This window comes from Ranitomeya variabilis, chromosome 7, assembly GCF_051348905.1.
Source record: "Ranitomeya variabilis isolate aRanVar5 chromosome 7, aRanVar5.hap1, whole genome shotgun sequence".
Taxonomy (NCBI): domain Eukaryota; kingdom Metazoa; phylum Chordata; class Amphibia; order Anura; family Dendrobatidae; genus Ranitomeya; species Ranitomeya variabilis.
In genome coordinates this window covers 4759304-4779239 of record NC_135238.1, presented here as the reverse complement: position 1 = coordinate 4779239, position 19936 = coordinate 4759304, and the positions used below count along the sequence as shown (strand labels likewise).

At 43.0% G+C, this 19936-nt stretch overlaps 1 protein-coding gene across 2 annotated transcripts in view; it reads right to left on the bottom strand.

Moving 5' to 3' along the window:
- Positions 1–16444, bottom strand: part of LOC143785058 (uncharacterized) — a 26495-nt gene extending 10051 nt beyond the window's left edge. The window contains exons 1-2 of one of the 2 annotated variants that reach the window (XM_077273721.1): positions 16083–16444; positions 1–248 (exon numbers count right to left, since the gene is read on the bottom strand). The exon at positions 1–248 is cut by the window's left edge and continues 29 nt beyond it. In XM_077273721.1, coding sequence (XP_077129836.1) covers positions 1–248; positions 16083–16094 — 260 coding nt within the window. In that variant the 5' untranslated portion in view covers positions 16095–16444. The remainder of the gene's footprint in view (positions 249–16082) is intronic. The other variant, XM_077273720.1, reaches the window with a different exon arrangement.
- Between the last annotated feature and the right edge of the window lie 3492 nt (positions 16445–19936).

The following is a 19936-nucleotide window of genomic DNA, read 5'->3' as shown; positions in this document are numbered from 1 at the left end:
TCGTCGTACAGAGAGTCGGTGACGTCTGTGACGTTTATTCGTCCCCGTTTCCGCGTGTGATATAAGACAGCGAATGTGAATTGTGACATCTCCTGGGAGAAGCGCGAGGAGTCGTTGGTCACAGTCACGGTGTCTGCACTTTTCACTTTCTTGCTTCTTCTCATCAGGTCCTTCAGCCATTGGAAGTTGGCCTCATTATCCCTGGAGCAGATGGCCACATGGAAATGTTTCTCACCAAAGGGTTTTATCTGAAATCAATAATTAAAGCTGATTAGGACTCATTGATTGTGTCCAGAGGAAAAGTCGCTACCACCACAATACTACAGCAGAAGTCCTGGTTTCCAGGGTTCGTCATGTCACATGCTGAATATTTCTCACACTGATTAGAGGTCGATCAGCAGCAATGTACTTCTTCACATTTTGCTGTTTTGTTGTGCTGGAATCATGGTCCCTAAGTGTGATCATTTTAGGAGCCTTTGCAGCAGCCGCCTGACCCTCACTGCCGCAGTTTAGGTGACTGCAGCTACCACTGTCCCTTATGTTCTGATCTGGGAGCTGGACCTTAATTTGCTCACCTATTTTCTATGAGAAATGGATTCATATCCAGTGGCTGTTTCCTGCTGTATGGCTGTTGTGTTGGTGTGGATTGTTGTGATTTCTGCTGTTTTTTGCTGTAAGGTTGCTGCTTTGGTGTTGATTGTTGTGTTGGCAGGTATGTGTTTCCTGTTTTATGGTTGCTGTTTCAGTCCTGGCCGATGCGCTGGTTGTGGAATGCTTTTCATACTGTATGGCTCTTGTGTTGGTTGTGTAGGACGTTATGTATGTTTAGTGTTGGTGGTTGTTGTATTAGTGATGGCTGGTTTTGCGCTGTTCCTGATATATGGCTGTAGTGTTGGTTATTGTGTAGAATGCTATGTTTCCCGTTATGTTAGTGTTGTCTGGTTTTACGCTAATCCTCTTGTGTAGCTGTAGTATTGGTTGTGGTCTAGGATGGTATGTGTTTCCTGTTGTTGGCTGTTGTCTTAGTGTTGGCTGATTTTACACTGTTTCTGATGTACGGCTGTGGTGTTGGTTGTTGTGTATGATGGTATGTATGTTTCCTGATGTACGGCTGTAGTGTTGGTTGTTGTGTAGGATGGTATGTATGTTTTCTGATGTACGGTTGTAGTGTTGGTTGTTGTGTAGGATGGTATGTATGTTTCCTGATGTATAGCTGTAGTGTCGGTTGTTGTGTAGGATGGTATGTATGATTTCTGATGTATGGCTGTAGTGTTGGTTGTTGTGTAGGATGGTATGTATGTTTTCTGATGTATGGCTGTAGTGTTGGTTGTTGTGTAGGATGCTATGTATGTTTCCTGATGTATAGCTGTAGTGTTGGTTGTTGTGTAGGATGGTATGTATGTTTCCTGATGTACGGCTGTAGTGTTGGTTGTTGTGTATGATGGTATGTATGTTTTCTGATGTACGGCTGTAGTGTTGGTTGTTCTATAGGATGGTATGTATGTTTCCTGATGTATGGCTGTAGTGCTGGTTGTTGTGTAGGATGGTATGTATGTTTCATGATGTATGGCTGTAGTGTTGGTTGTTGTGTAGGATGCTATGTATGTTTCCTGATGTATAGCTGTAGTGTTCGTTGTTGTGTAGGATGGTATGTATGTTTTCTGATGTACGGCTGTATTGTTGGTTGTTGTGTTGGATGGTTTGTATGTTTTCTGATGTATGGCTGTAGTGTTGGTGGTTGGTTAGGATGGTATGTATGTTTCCTGATGTATGGCTGTAGTGTTGGTTGTTGTGTAGGATGGTATGTATGTTTCCTGATGTACGGCTGTGGTGTTGGATGTTGTGTAGGATGGTATGTATGTTTTCTGATGTATGGCTGTAGTGTTGGTTGTTGTGTAGGATGGTATGTATGTTTTCTGATGTATGGCTGTAGTGTTGGTTGTTGTGTAGGATGGTATGTATGTTTCCTGATGTATGGTTGTAGTGTTGGTTGTTGTGTAGGATGGTATGTATGTTTCCTGATGTATGGCTGTAGTGTTGGTTGTTGTGTAGGATGGTATGTATGTTTCCTGATGTATGGTTGTAGTGTTGGTTGTTGTGTAGGATGGTATGTATGTTTCCTGATGTAGGGCTGTAGTGTTGGTTGTTGTGTAGGATGGTATGTATGTTTTCTGATGTATGGCTGTAGTGTTGGTTGTTGTGTAGGATGGTATGTATGTTTCCTGATGTACGGCTGTAGTGTTGGTTGTTGTGTAGGATGGTATGTATGTTTTCTGATGTACGGCTGTAGTGGTGGTTGTTGTGTAGGATGGTATGTATGTTTCCTGATGTATGGCTGTAGTGTTGGTTATTGTGTAGGATGGTATGTATGTTTTCTGATGTACCGCTGTAGTGTTGGTTGTTCTATAGGATGGTATGTATGTTTTCTGATGTACGGCTGTAGTGTTGGTTGTTGTGTAGGATGGTATGTATGTTTCCTGATGTACGGCTGTAGTGTTGGTTGTTGTGTAGGATGGTATGTATGTTTCCTGATGTACGGCTGTAGTGTTGGTTGTTGTGTAGGATGGTATGTATGTTTCCTGATGTATGGCTGTAGTGTTGGCTGTTGTGTAGGATGGTATGTATGTTTTCTGATGTACGGCTGTAGTGTTGGCTGTTGTGTAGGATGGTATGTATGTTTCCTGATGTACGGCTGTAGTGTTGGTTGTTGTGTAGGATGGTATGTATGTTTCCTGATGTACGGCTGTAGTGTTGTTTGTTGTGTAGGATGGTATGTATGTTTTCTGATGTACGGCTGTAGTGTTGGCTGTTGTGTAGGATGGTATGTATGTTTCCTGATGTACGGCTGTAGTGTTGGTTGTTGTGTAGGATGGTATGTATGTTTCCTGATGTACGGCTGTAGTGTTGTTTGTTGTGTAGGATGGTATGTATGTTTCCTGATGTACGGCTGTAGTGTTGGCTGTTGTGTAGGATGGTATGTATGTTTTCTGATGTACAACTGTAGTGCTGGTTGTTGTGTAGGATGGTATGTATGTTTTCTGATGTATGGCTGTAGTGTTGGTTGTTGTGTAGGATGGTATGTATGTTTCCTGATGTATGGTTGTAGTGTTGGTTGTTGTGTAGGATGGTATGTATGTTTCCTGATGTATGGCTGTAGTGTTGGTTGTTGTGTAGGATGGTATGTATGTTTTCTGATGTATGGCTGTAGTGTTGGTTGTTGTGTAGGATGGTATGTATGTTTCCTGATGTACGGCTGTAGTGTTGGTTGTTGTGTAGGATGGTATGTATGTTTTCTGATGTACGGCTGTAGTGGTGGTTGTTGTGTAGGATGGTATGTATGTTTCCTGATGTATGGCTGTAGTGTTGGTTATTGTGTAGGATGGTATGTATGTTTTCTGATGTACCGCTGTAGTGTTGGTTGTTCTATAGGATGGTATGTATGTTTTCTGATGTACGGCTGTAGTGTTGGTTGTTGTGTAGGATGGTATGTATGTTTCCTGATGTACGGCTGTAGTGTTGGTTGTTGTGTAGGATGGTATGTATGTTTCCTGATGTACGGCTGTAGTGTTGGTTGTTGTGTAGGATGGTATGTATGTTTCCTGATGTATGGCTGTAGTGTTGGCTGTTGTGTAGGATGGTATGTATGTTTTCTGATGTACGGCTGTAGTGTTGGCTGTTGTGTAGGATGGTATGTATGTTTCCTGATGTACGGCTGTAGTGTTGGTTGTTGTGTAGGATGGTATGTATGTTTCCTGATGTACGGCTGTAGTGTTGTTTGTTGTGTAGGATGGTATGTATGTTTTCTGATGTACGGCTGTAGTGTTGGCTGTTGTGTAGGATGGTATGTATGTTTCCTGATGTACGGCTGTAGTGTTGGTTGTTGTGTAGGATGGTATGTATGTTTCCTGATGTACGGCTGTAGTGTTGTTTGTTGTGTAGGATGGTATGTATGTTTCCTGATGTACGGCTGTAGTGTTGGCTGTTGTGTAGGATGGTATGTATGTTTTCTGATGTACAACTGTAGTGCTGGTTGTTGTGTAGGATGGTATGTATGTTTTCTGATGTACAACTGTAGTGCTGGTTGTTGTGTAGGATGGTATGTATGTTTCATGATGTATGGCTGTAGTGTTGGTTGTTGTGTAGGATGGTATGTATGTTTCCTGATGTACGGCTGTAGTGTTGGTTGTTGTGTAGGATGGTATGTATGTTTCCTGATGTACGGCTGTAGTGTTGTTTGTTGTGTAGGATGGTATGTATGTTTCCTGATGTATGGCTGTAGTGTTGGTTGTTGTGTAGGATGGTATGTATGTTTCCTGATGTATGGCTGTAGTGTTGATTGTTGTGAAGGATGGTATGTATGTTTCCTGATTTACGGCTGTAGTGTTGGTTGTTGTGTAGGATGGTATGTATGTTTCAGGATGTATGGCTGTAGTGCTGGTTGTTGTGTAGGATGGTATGTATGTTTCCTGCTGTGTGGCTGTAGTGTTGGTTGTTGTGTAGGATGGTATGTATGTTTCCTGATGTATGGCTGTAGTGTTGGTTGTTGTATAGGATGGTATGTATGTTTTCTGATGTATGGCTGTAGTGTTGGTTGTTGTGTAGGATGGTATGTATGTTTCATGATGTATGGCTGTAGTGTTGGTTGTTGTGTAGGATGGTATGTATGTTTCCTGATGTATGGCTGTAGTGTTGGTTGTTGTATAGGATGGTATGTATGTTTTCTGATGTATGGCTGTAGTGTTGGTTGTTGTGTAGGATGGTATGTATGTTTCATGATGTATGGCTGTAGTGTTGGTTGTTGTGTAGGATGGTATGTATGTTTCCTGATGTACGGCTGTAGCGTTGGTTGTTGTGTAGGATGGTATGTTTGTTTTCTGATGTATGGCTGTAGTGTTGGCTGTTGTGTAGGATGGTATGTATGTTTTCTGATGTATGGCTGTAGTGTTGGTTGTTGTGTAGGATGGTATGTATGTTTCCTGATTTACGGCTGTAGTGTTGGTTGTTGTGTAGGATGGTATGTATGTTTCATGATGTATGGCTGTAGTGTTGGTTGTTGTGTAGGATGGTATGTATGTTTCCTGATGTACGGCTGTAGTGTTGGTTGTTGTGTATGATGGTATGTATGTTTTCTGATGTACGGCTGTAGTGTTGGTTGTTCTATAGGATGGTATGTATGTTTCCTGATGTATGGCTGTAGTGCTGGTTGTTGTGTAGGATGGTATGTATGTTTCATGATGTATGGCTGTAGTGTTGGTTGTTGTGTAGGATGGTATGTATGTTTTCTGATGTATGGCTGTAGTGTTGGTTGTTGTGTAGGATGGTATGTATGTTTCATGATGTATGGCTGTAGTGTTGGTTGTTGTGTAGGATGGTATGTATGTTTCATGATGTATGGCTGTAGTGTTGGTTGTTGTGTAGGATGGTATGTATGTTTCCTGATGTACGGCTGTAGTGTTGGTTGTTGTGTAGGATGGTATGTTTGTTTTCTGATGTATGGCTGTAGTGTTGGCTGTTGTGTAGGATGGTATGTATGTTTCCTGATGTATGGCTGTAGTGTTGGTGGTTGTGTAGGATGGTATGTATGTTTCCTGATGTACGGCTGTATTGTTGGTTGTTGTGTAGGATGGTATGTATGTTTTCTGATGTACGGCTGTAGTGTTGGTTGTTCTATAGGATGGTATGTATGTTTCCTGCTGTATGGCTGTAGTGTTGGTTGTTGTGTAGAATGGTATGTATGTTTCATGATGTATGGCTGTAGTGTTGGTTGTTGTGTAGGATGGTATGTATGTTTTCTGATGTATGGCTGTAGTGTTGGTTGTTGTGTAGGATGGTATGTATGTTTCATGATGTATGGCTGTAGTGTTGGTTGTTGTGTAGGATGGTATGTATGTTTCCTGATGTACGGCTGTAGTGTTGGTTGTTGTGTAGGATGGTATGTTTGTTTTCTGATGTATGGCTGTAGTGTTGGCTGTTGTGTAGGATGGTATGTATGTTTCCTGATGTACGGCTGTAGTGTTGGTGGTTGTGTAGGATGGTATGTATGTTTCCTGATGTACGGCTGTATTGTTGGTTGTTGTGTAGGATGGTATGTATGTTTTCTGATGTACGGCTGTAGTGTTGGTTGTTCTATAGGATGGTATGTATGTTTCCTGCTGTATGGCTGTAGTGTTGGTTGTTGTGTAGAATGGTATGTATGTTTCATGATGTATGGCTGTAGTGTTGGTTGTTGTGTAGGATGGTATGTATGTTTTCTGATGTATGGCTGTAGTGTTGGTTGTTGTGTAGGATGGTATGTATGTTTCATGATGTATGGCTGTAGTGTTGGTTGTTGTGTAGGATGGTATGTATGTTTCATGATGTATGGCTGTAGTGTTGGTTGTTGTGTAGGATGGTATGTATGTTTCCTGATGTACGGCTGTAGTGTTGGTTGTTGTGTAGGATGGTATGTTTGTTTTCTGATGTATGGCTGTAGTGTTGGCTGTTGTGTAGGATGGTATGTATGTTTTCTGATGTATGGCTGTAGTGTTGGCTGTTGTGTAGGATGATATGTATGTTTTCTGATGTACGGCTGTAGTGTTAGTTGTTGTGTAGAATGGTATGTATGTTTCATGATGTATGGCTGTAGTGTTGGTTGTTGTGTAGGATGGTATGTATGTTTCCTGATGTATGGCTGTAGTGTTGGTTGTTGTGTAGGATGGTATGTATGTTTCCTGATGTATAGCTGTAGTGTTGGTGGTTGGTTAGAATGGTATGTATGTTTCCTGATGTACGGCTGTGGTGTTGGTTGTTGTGTAGGATGGTATGTATGTTTCCTGATGTATGGCTGTAGTGTTGGTTGTTGTGTAGGATGGTATGTATGTTTTCTGATGTATGGCTGTAGTGTTGGTTGTTGTGTAGGATGGTATGTATGTTTCCTGATGTACGGCTGTAGTGTTGGTTGTTGTGTAGGATGGTATGTTTGTTTTCTGATGTATGGCTGTAGTGTTGGCTGTTGTGTAGGATGGTATGTATGTTTTCTGATGTATGGCTGTAGTGTTGGTTGTTGTGTAGGATGGTATGTATGTTTCCTGATTTACGGCTGTAGTGTTGGTTGTTGTGTAGGATGGTATATATGTTTCATGATGTATGGCTGTAGTGTTGGTTGTTGTGTAGGATGGTATGTATGTTTCATGATGTATGGCTGTAGTGTTGGTTGTTGTGTAGGATGGTATGTATGTTTCCTGATGTACGGCTGTAGTGTTGGTTGTTGTGTATGATGGTATGTATGTTTTCTGATGTACGGCTGTAGTGGAAAAGGCGATTCGGTTAACGACGCAATTTCCCCAGAAGAAGCTTCCGTCTCGTATGCATCTTTCGATAAAGCGGTAGAATTGGTCCGGGCGGCCAGACCCGGCGCCCTGCTAGCCAAATCCGACATTGAATCGGCATTCCGTTTACTACCCGTGCACCCCGAATGTTTCCACCTTCTGGGCTGCAAAGTGGACCAGCTGTATTACTTCGACATGTGTCTCCCGATGGGATGTTCCATCTCTTGTCACTATTTTGAGCTATTCAGCACATTCCTAGATTGGGTAGTTCGGTACGAAACGGGCAGTAAATCCCTAATTCACTACCTCGATGATTTCCTGTTCGTCGGCCCCAGAAACTCTAAACTCTGCTCCGAGCTACTTGAAAAATTCAAACATATCCCACTCGAATTCGGCGTGCCATTGTCACCGGAAAAAACGGAGGGACCATGTAATGTATTGCCGTTCTTGGGCATCGAAATAGATACCACTTCAATGGTTTTCCGATTACCAAAGGATAAAATACTAAAAACCCTACAAATGTTGAAAGGCTTCCGCGTGGTTAATAAGGTAACCCTCCAGCAAATGCAGGCATTACTGGGCCTACTAACGTTCGCTTGTCGCGTAATGCCGGTCGGCAGAGCATTCTCGCGCAGATTATCCTTGGCAACAAAAGGCTCTTCTCAGCCCGGCCATAGAATCAGGCTCACTCGATCGCTGAAAGCAGATCTGCTAGTATGGCAAACGTTCCTGCAATCGTACAACGGTCACACGTGCGTTATGGCAAGAGAGATCGCAAGCAAGGATTTAGGGCTGACTGTAGGGTGGAACAAAAAAGAGGGATTTGCAGCAATTTATAAAAACCAATGGTGCAAATCGGGTTGGCCAGAGAGATGGACGACAACAAAATGGGGGCAAGACCCGGCCCTATGGGAATTGTTTGCGGTGGTAGCAGCATTGGAGATATGGGCCGTTCAGTTGAGGAACACGAACATTCGTTTCCAAACAAAAAATACGAAAACGGCAAAGAGTTTAAATCACATGTCTTCTTCATCCCTGCCCATACTCGCTCTCTTGCGCCGGCTAGCGCTGATTTGCCTTGAAAACAATATTTGGTGTAGAGCCACTGTGGTGGCGGAAGTAGATGATGATATCATTAACCCTCTATTATTTTCCAATTGGCAGGCTTTCAGAATCCAGCAGCCCAACGTGCAAACCCGGGGTATTCTGTGTCCACTGTCCCTGTGGGACACAGTGGCCAATCATTGATGCCCTTAATCCGGGCCTCCGTTTCGCCAGCTACCTGGCAGGTGTATGGTAAGGCTTGGGAGGAGTGGTGCTCACTAATTCAGGGTAGGCCAGTCAACGAAAGTGACGGAGCGCAGTGACAACTGATTTCCTATTACGGATGAGGGAAGGCAGGGCGTCGGGCACCACGGCGCAACGGAAATTATCGGGGCTAGCATTTTTCTTTCAATTATTGGGATGGGTAGACGTTACTAAATCCTTCTGTATAAGACAAGCCATAAAAGGTTGGAAAAGGCTACAGCCAAGCCAAGAATGTCGCCGCCCCATTTCTCTGAGACTATTGCAGGACCTGATTGCGATATCCCCGTCAGTCTGCTCATCGCAATATGAGGCGGCCCTCATATCAGCAGCTTTTGCAACCGTTTTTTTCGGAGCACTGCGTATTAGCGAATTGTTACCGCGGTCAAAAAACGCGGCGGAAGGAGGCCTAATTAACGAGGACATAGTTATATGCAGCGACGCCCTGCGCATCAGGGTTAGAAAATCCAAATGCGATCCCACCGGTAGGGGCACATGGGTCCTGGTTAACTCTACAGATGGCCCAGCTTGCCCACTAAAAATGGTTAAAACATAGGCCGTATGTAGACACGCTGGTAGATTTTTCTTCACTCATACAGACGGGTCCCCTCTGACCAAGTACCAATTCCAGGCAATGTTCAAGCTATGCTTGGAAAAAACCGGCGCAAATCCAAAGGAGTACGGAACACATTCTTTCCGGATAGGGGCGGCCACAGAGGCAGCTAGGGCGGGAGCGCCGGAGGCCGAAGTTCAGAGAATGGGTCGTTGGAAGTCCGCATGCTTCGCCAGATACATAAGACCCGACTTGCTTAATTAACATGTGTTGTCTCTTACAGGGGTTGAAGTTTGGGTGGTAGGAGATTCCTACGTACACTGGGCCGAAAAGAGGGCCAAATTGCGGCCAGGAGGAACAAATCTCTACATCCCGGGAATAACAGTTAACTGGAGGGGTATCAGGGGCCTCCGGTGGAACCAGGTGTTCAAGGAGATGGTTGGCATAGCAAGGATGGTGGAACGCCCGGTGATATTGGTGTTACACGTGGGCGGCAATGACCTGGGAAAACAAAAGGTGGCCGAATTGTACAAATGGGTGACAACGGATACGGAACGGTTCAGCAGTCTGTTCAGGAACATGATTCTGGTGTGGTCGGAGATAACACCACGGGCCGAATGGCGTGGTGCAAGAGATAAAAAAGCCATAGAACGGACAAGGGTGAAATTCAATGCTCGGATCGGAAAATATGTGAGAGCAAGAGGCGGTGTCGTGATTCATCACCAATACCTACAAAGGAATAACACGCCACAATTAAGACCGGACGGAGTTCACCTAACGGACATTGGCCTCGATATTTTTCTGTCTGGTTTACAGGAGGGGGTTGAACAGGCCCTAAAAGTGTTGGGTGGGGTCGGAGTCCCGCGTAGGTAATACACGGGATCCTCCATGGCGGAAGAAGCGGAGGAGGGCAAAGGTCGTAGTCGCTCGTTGGTCCAATTCCCCTGTCGATCACGGACAGGAGCTCGGCGCGAGCGGCCGTTACGACATGTAATTGCCCTTCTCAGCTTATTTAATTAATAAACTGTGACCGACCTGTTCAACCCACCTAGGACTGTGTGTGTTTCATTACGGGAGTGATGGGAGGGGGGAAGGCACTGGTTACGACACCCAGGTCTCCACAGTCTTCTGATGTATGGCTGTAGTGTTGGTTGTTGTGTAGGATGGTATGTATGTTTTCTGATGTACGGCTGTAGTGTTGGTTGTTGTGTAGGATGGTATGTATGTTTCCTGATGTATGGCTGTAGTGTTGGTTGTTGTGTAGGATGGTATGTATGTTTCCTGATTTACGGCTGTAGTGTTGGTTGTTGTGTAGGATGGTATGTATGATTTCCTGCTGTGTGGCTGTAGTGTTGGTTGTTGTGTAGGATGGTATGTATGTTTCCTGATGTATGGCTGTAGTGTTGGTGGTTGTGTAGGATGGTATGTATGTTTCCTGCTGTGTGGCTGTAGTGTTGGTTGTTGTGTAGGATGGTATGTATGTTTCCTGCTGTGTGGCTGTAGTGTTGGTTGTTGTGTAGGATGGTATGTATGTTTCCTGATGTACGGCTGTAGTGTTGGTTGTTGTGTAGGATGGTATGTATGATTTCCTGATGTACGGCTGTAGTGTTGGTTGTTGTGTATGATGGTATGTATGTTTCCTGATGTATGGCTGTAGTGTTGGTTGTTGTGTATGATGGTATGTATGTTTCCTGATGTATGGCTGTAGTGTTGGTTGTTGTGTAGGATGGTATGTATGTTTCCTGATGTACGGCTGTATTGTTGGTTGTTGTGTATGATGGTATGTATGTTTCCTGATGTATGGCTGTAGTGTTGGTTGTTGTGTATGATGGTATGTATGTTTCCTGATGTACGGCTGTATTGTTGGATGTTGTGTAGGATGGTATGTATGATTTCTGATGTATAGCTGTAGTGTTGGTTGTTGTGTAGGATGGTATGTATGTTTTCTGATGTACGGCTGTAGTGTTGGTTGTTGTGTAGGATGGTATGTATGTTTCCTGATGTATGGCTGTAGTGTTGGTTGTTGTGTAGGATGGTATGTATGTTTCATGATGTATGGCTGTAGTGTTGGTTGTTGTGTAGGATAGTATGTATGTTTCCTGATGTACGGCTGTAGTGTTGGTTGTTGTGTAGGATGGTATGTATGTTTCCTGATGTACGGCTGTATTGTTGGTTGTTGTGTAGGATGGTATGTATGTTTCCTGATGTACGGCTGTAGTGTTGGTTGTTGTGTATGATGGTATGTATGTTTCCTGATGTATGGCTGTAGTGTTGGTTGTTGTGTATGATGGTATGTATGTTTCCTGATGTATGGCTGTAGTGTTGGTTGTTGTGTATGATGGTATGTATGTTTCCTGATGTATGGCTGTAGTGTTGGTTGTTGTGTAGGATGGTATGTATGTTTTCTGATGTATGGCTGTAGTGTTGGTTGTTGTGTAGGATGGTATGTATGTTTCATGATGTACGGCTGTAGTGTTGGTTGTTGTGTAGGATGGTATGTACGTTTCCTGATGTACAGCTGTAGTGTTGGTTGTTGTGTAGGATGGTATGTATGTTTCCTGATGTACAGCTGTAGTGTTGGTTGTTGTGTAGGATGGTATGTATGTTTCCTGATGTATGGCTGTAGTGTTGGTTGTTGTGTAGGATGGTATGTATGTTTCCTGATGTACGGCTGTAGTGCTGGTTGTTGTGTAGGATGGTATGTACGTTTCCTGATGTACGGCTGTAGTGTTGGTTGTTGTGTAGGATGGTATGTATGTTTTCTGATGTATGGCTGTAGTGTTGGTTGTTGTGTAGGATAGTATGTATGTTTCCTGATGTACGGCTGTAGTGTTGGTTGTTGTGTAGGATGGTATGTATGTTTCCTGATGTACGGCTGTAGTGTTGGTTGTTGTGTAGGATGGTATGTATGTTTCCTGATGTATGGTTGTAGTGTTGGTTGTTGTGTAGGATGGTATGTATGTTTCCTGATGTACAGCTGTAGTGTTGGTTGTTGTGTAGGATGGTATGTATGTTTCATGATGTACGGCTGTAGTGTTGGTTGTTGTGTAGGATGGTATGTACGTTTCCTGATGTACAGCTGTAGTGTTGGTTGTTGTGTAGGATGGTATGTATGTTTCCTGATGTACAGCTGTAGTGTTGGTTGTTGTGTAGGATGGTATGTATGTTTCCTGATGTATGGCTGTAGTGTTGGTTGTTGTGTAGGATGGTATGTATGTTTCCTGATGTACGGCTGTAGTGCTGGTTGTTGTGTAGGATGGTATGTACGTTTCCTGATGTACGGCTGTAGTGTTGGTTGTTGTGTAGGATGGTATGTATGTTTTCTGATGTATGGCTGTAGTGTTGGTTGTTGTGTAGGATGGTATGTATGTATTCTGATGTACGGCTGTAGTGTTGGTTGTTGTGTAGGATGGTATGTATGTTTCCTGATGTACGGTTGTAGTGTTGGTTGTTGTGTAGGATGGTATGTATGTTTCCTGATGTACGGCTGTAGTGTTGGTTGTTGTGTAGGATGGTATGTATGTTTCCTGATGTACGGCTGTAGTGTTGGTTGTTGTGTAGGATGGTATGTATGTTTTCTGATGTATGGCTGTAGTGTTGGTTGTTGTGTAGGATGGTATGTATGTTTTCTGATGTATGGCTGTAGTGTTGGTTGTTGTGTAGGATGGTATGTATGTTTCCTGATGTATGGTTGTAGTGTTGGTTGTTGTGTAGGATGGTATGTATGTTTCCTGATGTACGGCTGTAGTGTTGGCTGTTGTGTAGGATGGTATGTATGTTTCCTGATGTATGGTTGTAGTGTTGGTTGTTGTGTAGGATGGTATGTATGTTTCCTGATGTATGGCTGTAGTGTTGGTTGTTGTGTAGGATGGTATATATGTTTCCTGATGTATGGTTGTAGTGTTGGTTGTTGTGTAGGATGGTATGTATGTATTCTGATGTAGGGCTGTAGTGTTGGTTGTTGTGTAGGATGGTATGTATGTTTCCTGATGTATGGTTGTAGTGTTGGTTGTTGTGTAGGATGGTATGTATGTTTTCTGATGTATGGCTGTAGTGTTGGTTGTTGTGTAGGATGGTATGTATGTTTCCTGATGTATGGCTGTAGTGTTGGTTGTTGTGTAGGATGATATGTATGTTTTCTGATGTACGGCTGTAGTGTTGGTTGTTGTGTAGGATGATATGTATGTTTTCTGATGTATGGCTGTATTGTTGGTTGTTGTGTAGGATGGTATGTATGTTTCTTGTTGTATGGCTGTAGTGTTGGTTGTTGTGTAGGATGGTATGTATGTTTCCTGATGTACGGCTGTAGTGTTGGTTGTTGTGTAGGATGGTATGTATGTTTCCTGATGTATGGCTGTAGTGTTGGTTGTTGTGTAGGATGGTATGTATGTTTCTTGTTGTATGGCTGTAGTGTTGGTTGTTGTGTAGGATGGTATGTATGTTTCCTGATGTACGGCTGTAGTGTTGGTTGTTGTGTAGGATGGTATGTATGTTTCCTGATGTATGGCTGTAGTGTTGGTTGTTGTGTAGGATGGTATGTATGTTTCTTGTTGTATGGCTGTAGTGTTGGTTGTTGTGTAGGATGGTATGTATGTTTCCTGATGTATGGCTGTAGTGTTGGTTGTTGTGTAGGATGGTATGTATGTTTCCTGATGTATGGCTGTAGTGTTGGTTGTTGTGTAGGATGGTATGTATGTTTCATGATGTATGGCTGTAGTGTTGGTTGTTGTGTAGGATGGTATGTATGTTTCCTGATGTACGGCTGTAGTGTTGGTTGTTGTGTAGGATGGTATGTATGTTTCCTGATGTACGGCTGTAGTGTTGGTTGTTGTGTAGGATGGTATGTATGTTTCCTGATGTATGGCTGTAGTGTTGGTTGTTGTGTAGGATGGTATGTATGTTTCTTGTTGTATGGCTGTAGTGTTGGTTGTTGTGTAGGATGGTATGTATGTTTCCTGATGTACGGCTGTAGTGTTGGTTGTTGTGTAGGATGGTATGTATGTTTCCTGATGTATGGCTGTAGTGTTGGTTGTTGTGTAGGATGGTATGTATGTTTCTTGTTGTATGGCTGTAGTGTTGGTTGTTGTGTAGGATGGTATGTATGTTTCCTGATGTACGGCTGTAGTGTTGGTTGTTGTGTAGGATGGTATGTATGTTTCCTGATGTACCGCTGTAGTGTTGGTTGTTGTGTAGGATGGTATGTATGTTTCCTGATGTACGGCTGTAGTGTTGGTTGTTGTGTAGGATGGTATGTATGTTTCTTGTTGTATGGCTGTAGTGTTGGTTGTTGTGTAGGATGGTATGTATGTTTCCTGATGTATGGCTGTAGTGTTGGTTGTTGTGTAGGATGGTATGTATGTTTCCTGATGTACGGCTGTAGTGTTGGTTGTTGTGTAGGATGGTATGTATGTTTTCTGATGTATGGCTGTAGTGTTGGTTGTTGTGTAGGATGGTATGTATGTTTCCTGATGTATGGCTGTAGTGTTGGTTGTTGTGTAGGATGGTATGTATGTTTCCTGATGTACGGCTGTAGTGTTGGTTGTTGTGTATGATGGTATATATGTTTTCTGATGTACGGCTGTAGTGTTGGTTGTTGTGTAGGATGGTATGTATGTTTTCTGATGTACAGCTGTAGTGTTGGTTGTTGTGTAGGATGGTATGTATGTTTCCTGATGTATGGCTGTAGTGTTGGTTGTTGTGTAGGATGGTATGTATGTTTTCTGATGTACGGCTGTAGTGCTGGTTGTTGTGTAGGATGGTATGTATGTTTCCTGATGTACAGCTGTAGTGTTGGTTGTTGTGTAGGATGGTATGTATGTTTTCTGATGTATGGCTGTAGTGTTGGTTGTTGTGTAGGATGGTATATATGTTTCCTGATGTACGGCTGTAGTGCTGGTTGTTGTGTAGGATGGTATGTATGTTTCCTGTTGTATGGCTGTAGTGTTGGTGGTTGTGTAGGATGGTATGTATGTTTCCTGATGTACGGCTGTAGTGTTGGTTGTTGTGTAGGATGGTATGTATGTTTCCTGCTGTGTGGCTGTAGTGTTGGTTGTTGTGTAGGATGGTATGTATGTATTCTGATGTATGGCTGTAGTGTTGGTTGTTGTGTAGGATGGTATGTATGTTTCCTGATGTACGGCTGTAGTGTTGGTTGTTGTGTAGGATGGTATGTATGTATTCTGATGTACGGCTGTAGTGTTGGTTGTTGTGTAGGATGGTATGTATGTTTTCTGATGTATGGCTGTAGTGTTGGTTGTTGTGTAGGATGGTATGTATGTTTCCTGATGTACGGCTGTAGTGTCGGTTGTTGTGTAGGATGGTATGTATGTATTCTGATGTACGGCTGTAGTGTTGGTGGTTGTGTAGGATGGTATGTATGTTTCCTGATGTATAGCTGTAGTGTTGGTTGTTATGTAGGATGGTATGTATGTTTCCTGATGTACGGCTGTAGTGTTGGTTGTTGTGTAGGATGGTATGTATGTTTCCTGATGTACGGCTGTAGTGTCGGTTGTTGTGTAGGATGGTATGTATGTATTCTGATGTACGGCTGTAGTGTTGGTGGTTGTGTAGGATGGTATGTATGTTTCCTGATGTATAGCTGTAGTGTTGGTTGTTATGTAGGATGGTATGTATGTTTCCTGATGTACGGCTGTAGTGTTGGTTGTTGTGTAGGATGGTATGTATGTTTCTTGTTTATCTGATGATTAACGCTCCTTCCTGACTTTAGTGTTATATAATAATCGCCTGCTCTTCGTGCTCAGAGATCTTCTACCTGACTCCACCATTCATTGTTCCCTCTTGGATGAAAACCATATAAAACAACAGATTCTAACTTACACAGGAAAAAGTGATAAATCTCTGTACACCGAGGTTCTCTCCCCTCCGGGCTTCACGACAAACCTAATGACTGTACATACCGTCCTCCTCATGCTCCACTCGTCAGGTTCAGGAGAAAATGCTAGAAGACGAGTTCAGGGGGTCAGACCTGAGTCCGGGGGGACGGCTGGTAATCCGGCAGGACTGGGTGCAGTTTCCCTCCTGCACTGTCGCTGTCTGGTATCAGACTCCAGTTTCTCTTTCGGTTTTGCACATTTCCTCTGATGTAATGTCTCCATACATTTGCTGGTTGTTTTGCAGTGTGGGGTCCGGGGTTCAGATCTGACCAGGGGAACATCTGCTCGGAGTTTGTGTCTTCTCCCAGAGTTCATCAGATTGTATTGCGGAGATCTTGGTGACAATACCTGCAGGGTGTGAACAGTTCTCTGCAGGGAGACCCGCAGTCAGTCCAGAAGCTGCGCTGTGACCCAATACTCCATGTCCTGTAGCTTTATCTGCACTATTCACGGGACGTGCTAAAAAGAATGAAGAAAAGGAATAAAGAAAAAGAATGAACATAATAACTTATAGGTCCAAAGGTGTATCCATGTAAATGGCCCACCCTGTATATCACATGTTCAGTCCCCACCTATAAAGCTCAGGGAATATACTATACACCTGTTTACATGGGATCTGTGCTGATTTCCTAATTGTCTACATATTAATCATGTTCATTCCATATCCATGATGTATAAGGAATCTATAACACCTCTTCATCTCTTTGGACCTATAAGTTATTATGTTCATTCTTTTCTTTATTCCTTTTCTTCATTCTATTTAGTTCGTCCCCAAATTGTGCCAAATAATGAAAAATAACTGAAAAAACAAAGATGAGGTGAGATTCTCAGTTACGACTGCAGGTGGCGCCAACGGACAAGTAGAGATTTCCCAGCAGCTGCAGAACATTAAAAGTCATCCACTAATTATACCTGTTGTCCTCCTGTATAGCGCCAACATACGCTGCAGAGCTGTACAGAGATCACTGTCACCGCCGGAGCGCACAATCCACATTCTCTATCACTTTGTCTTTGGAATTTAGAAGTAAACCGGATGAAACCCACAATCTCCTTGCAGATATTTCCTTGGAATTTGAATCCAGGACCCCAGCACTGCAAAGCACCAGTGCTAACCACTGAGCCACCATATACTGCTAACCACTCAGCCACCATATAGTGCTAACCACTCAACCACCATATAGTGCTAACCACTGAGCTACCATGTAGTGCTAACCACTGAGCCACCATATAGAACTAACCACTGAGCCACCATATACTGCTAACCACTCAGCCACCATATAGTGCTAACCACTGAGCCACCATATAGTGCTAACCACTGAGCTACCATATAGTACTAACCACTGAGCTACCATATAGTACTAACCACTGAGCCACCATATAGTGCTAACCACTGAGTTACCATGTACTGCTAACCACTGAGCCACCATATAGTACTAACCACTGAGCCACCATATAGTGCTAACCACTGAGCCACCATATAGTACTAACCACTGAGCCACCATATAGTGCTAACCACTCAGCCACCATATAGTGCTAATCACTGAGCCACCATATAGTACTAACCACTGAGACACCATATACTGCTAACCACTCAGCCACCATATAGTGCTAACCACTGAGACACCATATAGTGCTAACCACTCATGCAATATATAGTGCTAACCACTGAGCCACCATACAGTAGTAACCACTGAGCCACTATAAACCAAAATTCAATGGAATACATGATCCGCCCTAGTTACCCAGTTATTTAGATATAATCATTATGTATACTAAGGCAGACTGGACCATATATAGACAACTGCACTGACATATAACATCAATCTAAAGCACCGAAAAAACGTAGTCAAAATGTCCACTTAATGCAAAATGTACAAAACTTAATTAGAAAATACACATAAACAAATCAGGTATGCAGCATGGCAGGCAGCAATTCCCCCATAAGCCCGCATACACGTCTCACGTCTCACTATAAAGTAGTAACTACTGAGCCATCGTACAGTGGTAACTACTGAGCCACTATATAGTGTTAACCACTAAGCCACCATACAGTGTTAACAACTTAGCCACCATATAGAGCGAATCACTTAGGCACTATATAGTGCTAACCTCTCAGCCAGCATACAGTGCTAACCACTTAGGCAGAAAACAGTGCTATCCACTGAGCCACCATATAGTGCTAAACACTCAGCCACCATATAGTGCGATTCACTGAGCCACCATATAATGCGAACCCCTTAGCCAATATACCATGCTAACCACTGAGCCACCATACAGTGCTAATCACTGAGCCACCATATTGTGCTAGAACACATATTCTCTATGCCTCTCCCTACAGATATCAGCTCTCCATATAGTCTCTATACCTCTACCTACAGATATCAGCTCTCCATATAGTCTCTATACCTCTCCCTATAGATATCAGCTTTCCATATAGTCTCTATACCTCTCCCTATAGATATCATCTCTCTGTATAGTCTCTACACCTCTCCCTACAGATGTCAGCTCTCCATATAGTCTCTATACCTCTCTCTATAGATATCATCTCTCCATATGGTCTCTATACCTCTCCCTATAGATGTCAGCTCTCCATATAGTCTCTATACCTCTCTCTGTAGATATCATCTCTCCATATGGTCTCTGTACTTCTCCCTATAGATGTCAGCTCTCCATATAGTCTCTATACCTCTCTCTATAGATATCATCTCTCCATATGGTCTCTGTACCTCTCCCTATAGATATCAGCTTTCCATATAGTCTCTATAGCTCTCCCTACAGATGTCATCTCTCTGTATAGTCTCTATACCTCTCCCTACAGATGTCAGCTCTCCGTATAGTCTCTATACTTCTCCTTATAGATATCATCTCTCTGTATAGTCTCTATACCTCTCCTTATAGATATCAGCTCTCCGTATAGTCTCTATACCTCTCCCTATAGATATCATCTCTCCGTATAGTCTCTATGCCTCTCCCTATAGATATCATCTCTCTGTATAGTCTCTATACCTCTCCCTACAGATGTCAGCTCTCCGTATAGTCTCTATACTTCTCCTTATAGATATCATCTCTCTGTATAGTCTCTATACCTCTCCTTATAGATATCAGCTCTCCGTATAGTCTCTATACCTCTCCCTATAGATATCATCTCTCCGTATAGTCTCTATGCCTCTCCCTATAGATATCATCTCTCTGTATAGTCTCTATACCTCTCCCTACAGATGTCAGCTCTCCGTATAGTCTCTATACTTCTCCTTATAGATATCATCTCTCTGTATAGTCTCTATACCTCTCCTTATAGATATCAGCTCTCCGTATAGTCTCTATACCTCTCCCTATAGATATCATCTCTCCGTATAGTCTCTATGCCTCTCCCTATAGATATCATCTCTCTGTATAGTCTCTATACCTCTCCCTACAGATGTCAGCTCTCCGTATAGTCTCTATACCTATCCCTACATATGTCAGCTCTCCGTATAGTCTCTATACCTATCCCTATAGGTATCATCTCTTTGTATAGTCTCTATACCTCTCCCTACAGATGTCAGCTCTCCGTATAGTCTCTATGCCTCTCCCTATAGATATCATCTCTCTGTATAGTCTCTATACCTCTCCCTACAGATATCAGCTCTCCATGTAGTCTCTATACCTCTCCTTATAGATATCAGCTCTCCATATAGTCTCTATACCTCTCCCTACAGATGTCAGCTCTCCGTATAGTCTCTATGCCTCTCCCTACAGATGTCAGCTCTCCGTATAGTCTCTATACCTCTCCTTATAGATATCAGCTCTCCATATAGTCTCTATACCTCTCCCTATAGATATCATCTATCTGTATAGTCTCTACATCTCTCCCTACAGATGTCAGCTGTCCGTATAGT